The following is a 10,897-nucleotide window of genomic DNA, read 5'->3' as shown; positions in this document are numbered from 1 at the left end:
ATAGAGAATACTATGTTATGTTGATTATCAATCTATTACCTATGTGTTGTTTATGATCTTGCATGCTCTCCGTTATTAGTAGAGGCTGCGGCCAGGTTTTTACTCTTAACTCCAAGAGGGAGTATTTATGCTCGATAGTGGGTTCATGCCTCCATTAAATGCAGGACGATGACGAGAAAGTTCTAAGGTTGTGGATGTGCTTGTTGCCACTAGGGATAAAACATTGATGCTATGTCCGAGGATGTAGTTATTGATTACATTACGCACCATACTTAATGCAATTGTACTGTTGTTTGCAACTTAATACTGGAAGGGGTTCGGATGATAAACTGAAGGTGGACTTTTTAGGCATAGATGCATGCTGGATAGCGGTCTATGTACTTTGTCGTAATGCCCAATTAAATCTCACAATACTCATCATATCATGTATGTGCATTGTCATGCCCTCTCTATTTGTCAATTGCCCGACTGTAATTTGTTCACCCAACATGCTATTTATCTTATGGGAGAGACACCTCTAGTGAACTATGGACCCCGGTCCATTCTTTTACATCGAATACAATCTATCGCAATACTTGTTCTACTGTTTTCTCGCAAACAATCATCATCCACACTATACATCTAATCCTTTGTTACGAGCAAGCCGGTGAGATTGACAACCTCACTTTGTTTCGTTGGGGCAAAGTACTTTGGTTGTGTTGTGCAGGTTCCATGTTGGCGCCGGAATCCCTGGTGTTGCGCCGCACTACATCCCACCGCCATCAACCTTCAACGTGCTTCTTGGCTCCTCCTGGTTCGATAAACCTTGGTTTCTTTCTGAGGGAAAACTTGCCGCTGTACGCATCACACCTTCCTCTTGGGGTTCCCAACGGACGCGTGCTGTACGCGTATCACAGGGTGCCGAGAAGAGCTTGATATCCTTCCTGAGCTAGGGTCGGCGATGACGGCTGCGACGGAACTTTTCATGGATGGAGGCTCAGGTATTTAGGTTTTTCCCGAACAGGTGAATAAATAGGCGAAAGGACGAGGTCGGTGGGTGCCCGAGGGGCCCACACCACCCCTAGGCGCGGCCATTGGCTGGGCCGCGCCTAGGCCAGGTGTGGCCGCCTCGTGGCACCTCTTCGTCTATCTGCTGGACTCCGTCTTCGTTACAGTAAAATAGGAACTTCGGCTTTTGTTTCGTCCAATTCCGAGAATATTTCATGTACAACTTTTCTGAGATACAAAACAACAGAAAACAAGGAACTGTCACTGTGGCATCTTGTCAATAGGTTAGTTCCAGAAAATGCATAAAAGTGCAACGAAGTGTAAATAAAACATATATAAATTGGTGTAAAACAAGCATGGAGCATCAAAAATTATAGATACGTTTACAACGTATAAACAATCCATAGTAAAATGCATCAAAATTTGGAGCTATCAGTTTCTGATACTCAGCTGGCCACAAACAATGGAAAATCGCTTCTGAAGCACACCGAAAGATCTCTCCACGTATTTGCTTGTCGACTCTTCATCATGGAGAAGCGAGATGCCTTGTGTGTCTCTGGACAAGGGATTGTATTCACAAGGGTGTTCCATGGAGGATAGATGCCATCTCCAAGATAGTAACCCATTATGTAGTGATTCCATTGACTTCATAGTTGCAAGGTGAAACCTCTCTGGCAACAAGTTTCAAAACAGTGGAGATCTTGACAACACATTCAGATCATTATCAGGGCCAAACATTCCAAATAATAAATGCTAAATCCATAGATATTTCTCGGCAACAACCTCAAGAATGATCGTTGGATCTTTGAAGTGGCATTTGTACGAACCTTTTCAACCCGCATGATAGTTCTTCCATGTCCAATGCTTGCAATCTACTTGTGAAGCATCCTAAGCCATGTCGGTTTTGCACCCTCACTCAAGAGCCTCTTGGTGTATTACTCATTGGGTTCTCTCAAATACTCCAGCCCAAAGATCTCAATAACGGCTTATGTGTATCTTCAAATACTCCGGACCAAAGATCTCAATAACGGCTTATGTGTATCTTCAAACGGCCTCCAAGGTTGTATCTTCCATGATGTGTACATAGTCGTCAACTACATCGGTTGAACATCCATATGCAAGCACTCGGACAGCCGCAACACCTTCATCAATTGGCTCGCACTGAGTTCCTCCGATCCTCCCCATCTTAAACCAATCATCATGCTTCTCCATGGATTTTGCAATAGTGAGGAAGAGACTCGTGTGCATCCGAAAGCTCTGGAAAAAATACTTCTTCAGATAGGATGCGTCAGGTTGAAGTAATCCCACATAATCTTGGCGTGGCCCTCTTCTCTTCCTCGGTTGATGTACAAACAATCGAACTGTGATCCTACTCTTGGCCGACGAATTTCATCGTTCAAGATCATGGGTACACAATCATCTTGAAGTCATCGCCATCTTCCTCCTCCTCCGACGACGATGAAGGGTCATCAAAGATGAACTACCTCAATCTCTTCATCTACATAATGCAATTATATAAAAATGTACCAATAGTAGCAAAAGGGAAACTCAGTTAGACAAACAATCAATCACTTTGTAGGCGGGGGAGGTCATATCATCGGCTGATGGCTTAGAGTTAGCGCCAAAGCTGATGCAAGGTTGTAAGACGACCGATGGGGCTCGATGGACGTATATCCCACTCAAACCTCAGTCGTCGCTCACACACGAAGCTCGCCACGGCCGAAATACATCGTAGGGATTTCACTGATCTTCCTCTCAATTCCGGTGATGCTCTACTGCTGCCGAACTACGACATCTCTGTCCACTGCTGGCTCCGTTTTGCACAAAATCGAGCTTGCCGCGGCTGTGTTTTGCACCAAGTCGCAAAAATTGACATGTCGGCGATGACATAGATACCAACCGATTCCAGCAACAACAAGCGACTCTGAGTGGCACAGGAGTGTGGTGAAGTGTGCGGAGGGTCGGTAGAGGGCCGGTTTTGGTGGTTAGTGGAGGCGTCACCGCCGACGTAGCGGGGTGGAGGGGGAGAATGGCAGCGTGGGTGGGAGAGCCAAAATTATACTCGCCGCGGTCGAGGTTGAGTATATTTTCTCCTCTGCATGACCGACTCTTATAACTTTTGCTCCTCTAAAGCTTTTAAAGGATTGGCTAAGTGCGGTTTAGAGGAGTAAAACCAAAAATCTAATATGAAGTCTGCAAAATCAGTGGCGGTGATGTGTTGTTACCATTTTTTACATTAGCCTGTGTTGGCAGACCCGGGCAGGCCGCGGTAACCTGACCGCTCCCCGCTCCCCTCTCGCTGGTCGCTGCGAGCAAAACTGACACACTCGCCACGCCCACACGACACACTCACACAGACACAGTCGAGACACACACAACTGACGTCGCCCGTCTCCTCTGTTGCTCTCCCTACTTAAAATCTCCGCCCCTTGCCCAAATCACAAGGGACGGGCTCGCCGGAATTGCCAGGAGGGACGGGCGAGGTTCGCGAGGAAGAGGCGTAGGAATTCGCTCCCCGCTTCGCGTAATTCGTGTTTCGCCCGGGTGGGGGGACGCAGATGTGAGCGATCCCATCCCATGGCTGCATCAACGGCGGCCGGCGGTGGCGGGGGAGGTGATTGCTTGCTCTTGTTTGTTTGTTTCTGCGTCTTTGTGTTGGGTGGTGCGGCCTTGGCGAGCGTGGGTTTGGGATCGTGCTTTTTCTGAAGAAGATGATTTTTTTTTTCTTTTCTTTTTTGGCGGTGCAGGTGCGGGAGTGCCGGCGGATGTGCTCTTCACGGAGCTTTGGAAGGCTTGCGCGGGGCCGCTGGTGAATGTGCCGGCGGTCGGGGAGAGGGTCTTCTACTTACCGCAGGGACACATCGAGCAGGTAAAGGAGAAGGGCGGCGAGGCGGATGCCAAGCTGGGGTTTGATGCTGCTCTTGTGTTCTCCGAGAATTTTGCGTGTTCCCATGTTGAGTTCTTGCGTAATTTGTGGGATTACGTGTGATCGCTACGAAATTGCGCTGTTTTGGGGGGTTTAAGCGCGGGGTTAGGCAATTTGGTCGCTGTGCTTTCCCTCGATCTGGGAAATTCCGAGCCGGCAGAAACTAGGCGTGCTTCCATATCGAATTCCTGTCTTTCACAGCCGAATCCGCCCAAGTTCTTTGTTTATATTCGACAAAGGGCGATCCTTTTGGCTGAATTTTGATTTTTTTTCTTCTTTTCTCAAGTTCCGGGAGGGTTCTTCCCTACAGCAACCCGAGACGTGATTTTCGCTTCCGATACCATCCTCAGTTACTAGCAACCCGTTATTTTATTGCTGGTTACCACTTCTGTGAGCTTGACTCTGGAGATTTGGTCTTTCTTTAGTGCCTGGAATGGTAATAGCCTCGGTACCTTTTTAATTTTTTAGTCGCTGCCCAAAGTCTGTGGCAGTTCCTGTAACCGTGACGGAAACGTGCAATGATTTCTCGGCTCTGTGGTTCTTCCTCTGCTCTGTGGTTCCTCTGGCTTCTGCTTGTTTATGCATCCAAATTTTCAGGTGGAAGCGTCGACGAACCAGGTCGCCCAGCAGCAGGGTGCCCCCCTCTACAATCTGCCATGGAAGATCCCGTGCAAGGTCATGAACGTCGAGCTGAAGGTAGTAGCAGCCTTGTACTATAATCCCCTTCCTTGCGAGTTTATGCTACTAGCTTTTGTGGTTTAGGCTTTAGATGTGTGATCCCTCTTCCTTTTGCTAGGCCGAGCAAGATACTGATGAGGTGTATGCCCAGCTCACCCTGCTTCCTGAGAAGGTGAGTCCATTCTGCTTATGCTTGGTGGTGGTTTAGGTTTGTTGCGCTAAACAATAACACTATTATGTTTCTGTCCATTTGCAGCAGAAAAATGAAAATGTCTCCTCGGAGAAGGAGGAGGAGGTGCCTGCTGCACCACCAGCTGCGAATGAGCGGCCTTGTGTGCACTCCTTCTGCAAGACTCTGACTGCTTCGGACACAAGCACACATGGTGGATTCTCGGTGTTGCGCCGGCACGCAGATGAGTGCCTTCCACCGCTGGTTAGGCCCTTGGAGCCTTCGGCTTGATGTTGCTTACATTGTTTTCATTGTTGTTGGTATATGACTGCCTTTTGTTGGGTTAATCATAATGATAGTGATGCTGATGCCTTTCATGTGCTCCTTGATCAGGATATGAGTCAGCATCCCCCAACTCAAGAGCTGATGGCCAAAGATCTGCATGGGGTCGAGTGGCGCTTCCGTCACATCTTCCGAGGTGATAATCATCCTTCTGCTTGCACATGATTTATTCTTAAAGAACGTGTCCTGTTCTTTGATGTTTTGTTTTCCTTAGCTTTCATTACAGCGTTGCACACTTAATGCCAGATTTTAGTTGTTAGTGCAATGCGAGGCTATTTGTGTAGTGACCAATTTATTTTGATCTTAACTGCATTGTTTCATGCAATAGATACTCAATATTTTTGCTATATGATAGGACCATCTTATCTGCAGCTATTTGTGTAGACACTCATTTGCATGTGATTGAAATTGATAGTTTGGGGATAATAACAATTATTTTATTGTGAAAATCATTGTTTGCACACTTAGTTTCTTTCGGCAAAGATTCCATACTCCATTGCCCATAAGCGAATTGCAAATTTTATAAATTTTGTGTGGTTAGTATTTTTTTTTTTGAAACCTCAAGTATATGTTTGTTTGATTCAGGCCAGCCAAAAAGACACCTTCTGCAGAGCGGGTGGAGTGTTTTTGTTAGTAACAAGCGTCTCATTGCTGGGGATGCCTTCATATTTCTCAGGTTTGCTTGCCATCCTGAACAATTCATGTGGCTTGTGCTCACCTCTGGTCTTTGAGACTAATCAATGTTCGTTACGTTTATATGGCTATGATCAGAGGTGAGAATGGGGAACTACGTGTCGGAGTTCGGCGTGCAATGAGACAACAAGCCAATATTCCATCTTCGGTCATATCGAGTCACAGTATGCATCTTGGTGTCCTTGCAACAGCATGGCATGCTGTGAACACGGGGTCTATGTTCACTGTATACTATAAGCCAAGGTTAGCATTAGTTGTAGGCAGACGTGTTATCTGAGTGTTTAATTCATGAGAAGCTCTGTCGCATTTGTTGCTTATTTTTTTGCATCAAATTCTAGATCCCTTTACATGATAGATGTAAGTTTTTGTAACCGCACCGCTAGTGCATTGATAAGTGATAACGAGTTGCATGTGGCATGCCTCAGATGTGTTATTTACACTGATCTTGCAGGACTAGTCCAGCTGAATTTGTGGTCCCTTGTGATCGGTACTATGAATCGCTGAAACGAAATCATTCAATAGGGATGCGATTTAAGATGAGATTCGAAGGCGAGGAGGCTGCAGAGCAAAGGTAAGCAGCTGTCTGTTGCAGCCTTTAGTGAATAATACATATGCGATACATTTACTAATGACACAGACTTTTCATTGGGAGATGGCATGAAACTTTAATTCTCATGTGGCAGATTCAGTGGAACGATAGTTGGAATAGGTGATTCTGATCCATCTGGCTGGGCGGACTCAGAATGGCGTTCTCTTAAGGTACAAATCTTATGTTTGTTCCTTTTCTTATGAAACAAATATAGTTATACCATGTATGCTGATATGCTCTTGCGAATTAGGTGCGGTGGGATGAAGCGTCTTCTGTACCTCGTCCTGACCAAGTTTCCCCTTGGCAAATAGAACCTGTGGTTAGCCCTCTTCCTGTCAGTCCACAGCAGGCACCCAGATACAAGAGGTCTCGTCCAAATGTTATAGTTTCTTCATCTGACTTGTCTTCTGTAAACAAAGAAGGTTCGAGTTTGACCTTGTTGTTCTTAAACTGGTGCAGTTCTTGCTGCTGCCATTACTATTTACTAATACATGTGCTCCCTTCTCACGTAGTTTCTTCGAAAGCCGTTGCAAACTCGCACCAAAATCAGCTTCCAAAGACCTTCCAGAGTCAAGAAAATGCGATATTCGAAAGTCGTTTCGGTGATCCTAATGATTTAAATAGTTCCACGAAGCTTACCATGTGGCCTTCTGAGCATGATCAAGAGAAAAGTAACACCCAGAGGAAACTGAATTCCGAAGGTTGGGTCCAGGTGCAAAGGCCTGAAGGTTACACTGACATGTTATCGGGATTTCAGCCACTGAAAGCTACACAGAACTCATTGTGTTATTTTCCTAGTCAGATATCTGAGAATTGTTCAACCACCTGGAACATGATCAATGTTCATTATCCAAACCAACAAGTTAACCGCAACACGTTGCCTGACACATGGTCTTTTACGGCTCCTAATGCTGGTTTAGGAGTGATACGACCTGATTACCTAACTACGCATGGCAAGACACTCGCTCAAAGCAGAGAAAATGCAAAATTTAGCTGGAATGGAGATTTCACTTCACTTCAGGTCCAGGGCACTGATAAGCGCTCCTCCGGTTGGTTTGACCATGCTGAGCTGAGTTCCCACACAGAAGATACCTCGCTGAACTTAATCAAGCCACAGCCACCGGTCATTGCTCAAGATCTTCGGAAAACTAAAGGTCCTCCGTGTATGCTATTTGGAATTCCTCTTGACAGCCCTAAGAAATCTGAACCTCTGACATCCCCCACAAATGTTGCATATGATTGGAAGCCCCAAACCCCTCATTCAGTAAAAGAGCCTGAAGTTGATAAAAGTTCTGATCCTCCCAGAATTGTGAATCCACTTGATGGAACTCAGTTATATTCTGTTATGGAAAAACACCAGTCTTGTCCAGAAGCTTCCAGAAATACTCAGAGCAGAATGCAAAATTGGTCCAACCGGAGCTGCACGAAGGTATACTACTGTTGCTGCTGTTATACCTTATTTTTATTTAGCCATGTGAAATGCTCAATGTAGAAATCCCCCGCCGATAGTTTTGAGAGTTTTCTCCATGTATTGCTGGTTGCTGCTTGCTGAGTTGATTTTCCAATTGAGTTGTTTCTGCAATATTATTGCATGCATTCAAAAGCTAAGTTTTTCACAGGTTCAAACATAAAAAACCTGGTAGGTATTTAATCTCCTTGGTAATAAATAGTTGCCTATAGAGGTTTCTTGTTTGGCACTGCTTTACGTCATCAGGAAACAGCTTCTATGTGCTGCACCTTAACAAATACTCCTTGACAGACTATCATAGTAACTTGACAGTCACTGCGTGTTGTCAGATTTTCCATCCTTCAGATACTATGTTTTTCCTCACAAAAATGGCAGGCGTAGATCCATCATACTTTTTGGAATATAGAAAGATAAATGATGTACAGAGTATTAATATTTCAGGCCAAAGGGCCAATATATGCAGTGCATATACAGAAGAGTCTAAAACTAGTAAGTTAGCAGTCCTGACTAGATAACCTTTCTCCTAGCATCCAAAGACCATGAAAATTTTGTAGTAGCCAATTATTTATTTCCCTTGTTCATTTTTATTTTATTTTCCAAGATACCATTGATAGAACCGAATGTTCTGCTCAGTTACTTTAATCTGGCCGCATCTGCTTTTATCTTTTGTGTGTTGAATATGACTTGAGACTTCTCATTTCAGGTCCACAAGCAAGGCATTGCACTTGGCAGGTCGGTTGATCTGGCGAGGTTCACGTGCTATGGTGAGTTGATTGCTGAACTGGATCGGATGTTCGACTTCCACGGTGAGCTGAATGGTTCTGGCAAGAATTGGATGGTCGTGTACACTGACACTGATGGTGATATGATGCTTGTTGGGGATGACCCGTGGAAGTGAGTACCGCCACTACTCGAATGTTCCCATTGTTGTCGAGATTTTTTAATGCATGACTAACACTGTTTCACTTGGATCTCGTTGTTCCTACAGTGAATTCTGCGATGTGGTCCATAAGATCTTCATCTATACGAGGGAGGTGATCCAGAAGATGAATCCAGGTGCCCTCAGAGAAACATCAGAAGATAATCTGTCTGCCTCCCTGGAAAGAGGGTTGCTGGCAGATAGCCCCGAGGTGGCCTGACCACACCATCCCTGATGTCTCAAAACTGCTAGTATGTTGTGTCGGTGAGCTGTGTCTTTGGCGGCAATACTTGCTCCAACTATCTAACAGGACAAGTGTTGTCCACTTGTTGCAGATCTTTTGTAGTGCCAACGGAGAGGCGACATGAGAGCTTTTTCGTGGCATAGTTGGTCTGTTGATGCGTGTATCGGGTATGTGAACCCTGCGGTATCCCTGTCTGTAGATGGTGCGTGTCCTGTTGTCTGTTGGCCCCGTTCGTCCCTTGATAAGTTTTGGGTGAGATTTGTTGGTTTAAGTTCATTGCGTTATGCGTCCAGCAGGAGAAAACGAATAGACTGACATCCTGGGCGCTTGCTTTACCTTATCTAATCCTCCATTGTACATTACTCCGATTCTAGCATGTTGCGAACAGCTTTAGTCTGTGCTGTATAAATACCTTAAGAATGCACTTTGACCCCTAATGTTGCTGCACTTGCGTTTTGATTATTCACCAGCACGCATGTTTTGTCCGATTATTCCCTTGCTTGCTAGTTGATAGATAGTTGATACCTGAACCGTCGAGCAGGGGTTCAATACAGCCATAATTCTTCACGTCAGTGTTCAATATACAGCAAGAATCATTCATGTCGCTAGACGAGATCACCAGATTTGTAAGTATTTTTTCAATGCAAAAATTAGGGTCATTTGAATAAGCTGAAGACTTGTGGTTCCCCAGGGCAACCCTAGGGGCGTAACCCACGCGCCGTCGCTAGAAACCTCACCAACGCTGGTTCGATTTGCCGCCACTGCCGCCGGCCCTAGCCGTGGCGACAACGGGCCCAACCGCTGAAGGTGCCCCCTAAATATTGTCGCCGAAGCTGCTAGGGCGGTGAAAGGTCGTCGTGTCGTCGAGCAGCGGCCAGTTCGGCGCCCCTGGCTGAGGTGGTGGTGGAGGTCGTCCACGACGGCGTGACCGGTGGAAGGCTGGGTGGGGGAAACTCTAGATTTCATCTGGGTGCCAACTACCTCCCCATCCCCTCATTGCACGGTCCGATCGGATCCATGGATGATCCCCCTGTTCTGCCATCTTCCTCGATGCTAGCCTTCCGCCGGTGGGGATCGGAGCAACAGATCCAACAAGGTACCAGCGAGTGGTGTGGGGGCTACTAGTTCGGCTTGAATAAATATGGTGGTCCTAGAGTTCTAACTAGCGCCAAGATGTTAATCTACAAGATACATGTCCCCATCGATCTAGAGTGTTGTGTTCTAGATGAATTCGTTGCCAATCTCCATTCGGTGAGTTATGCTTGGAGATGTAGGATTCGGTCATGCGCACCCGTGTTTTTTTCAGACCGTTTGGTTTGAGAGGAAGTGCCACGGAGCTCTGCTAATTGTTACCAACATGGGACATGCTTTCTCGTTCCATCGCGTAGTCAATTGGTGGAGAATATCATGAAAGCCAAGATCTGAGAAGTAGCGGTGGTGGTTCCATCGCGAAGTCAGTTTGGTTCTATGTCATGAAGTCTGACCATGAGGCATGAGGGACTCGTAATCATCCAGAACTGATATTTTGCAAAGCTGAAAGATCAAATGTCAATAGTATTAGCACAAGAGGTGAAAAGGGGGCGGCAGGTTCATCATCCAAACAACACAAGGGGCATGTTTTTGTCATTTTGTGTGTGGCCATCCTATCTTTGCAAAGATTTTCAGCTGTGATACATCAGAGCCCGTTAGACATTTGCCTTGAATAGCCAACCATGATAAGAATTTTACCTTTGGGGGAATTTTTATTTTCCATATTAGCTCTTTGAAACATGACTCAATCCTGCCCCATAATTGGCATTGGTAAGCTGATTTAGCAGAGTAGCTCTTCCTTTGGAGGCCCAACAAGCCATATTACAAGATTGCAAAGTCAAGTTAGGCTGGA

At 45.7% G+C, this 10,897-nt stretch overlaps 1 protein-coding gene across 3 annotated transcripts; it reads left to right on the top strand.

Annotated features, from left to right (window-relative positions):
- The first annotated feature begins 3,335 nt into the window (after positions 1-3,335).
- On the top strand, positions 3,336-9,452 carry LOC124655324 (auxin response factor 24-like). 3 transcript variants are annotated; one of them, XM_047194239.1, is made up of 15 exons: positions 3,336-3,601; positions 3,735-3,856; positions 4,511-4,609; positions 4,710-4,763; positions 4,848-5,024; positions 5,154-5,238; positions 5,688-5,778; positions 5,874-6,038; positions 6,247-6,366; positions 6,479-6,554; positions 6,635-6,806; positions 6,897-7,813; positions 8,556-8,746; positions 8,841-9,022; positions 9,107-9,452. In XM_047194239.1, the coding sequence occupies exons 1-14, from the start codon at positions 3,565-3,567 to the stop codon at positions 8,989-8,991; spliced, it is 2,457 nt and encodes an 818-aa protein (XP_047050195.1). In that variant the 5' UTR covers positions 3,336-3,564; the 3' UTR covers positions 8,992-9,022; positions 9,107-9,452. The 3 variants fall into 3 exon arrangements, with proteins under 3 accessions (XP_047050195.1, XP_047050196.1, XP_047050194.1); XM_047194240.1 differs by having other exon boundaries at positions 6,909-7,813; positions 8,841-9,452; XM_047194238.1 differs by having other exon boundaries at positions 8,841-9,452.
- Positions 9,453-10,897: the final 1,445 nt, after the last annotated feature.

Source organism: Lolium rigidum, chromosome 5, assembly GCF_022539505.1.
Source record: "Lolium rigidum isolate FL_2022 chromosome 5, APGP_CSIRO_Lrig_0.1, whole genome shotgun sequence".
Taxonomy (NCBI): Eukaryota; Viridiplantae; Streptophyta; class Magnoliopsida; order Poales; family Poaceae; genus Lolium; species Lolium rigidum.
This window is presented reverse-complemented; position numbering and strand designations above follow the sequence as displayed.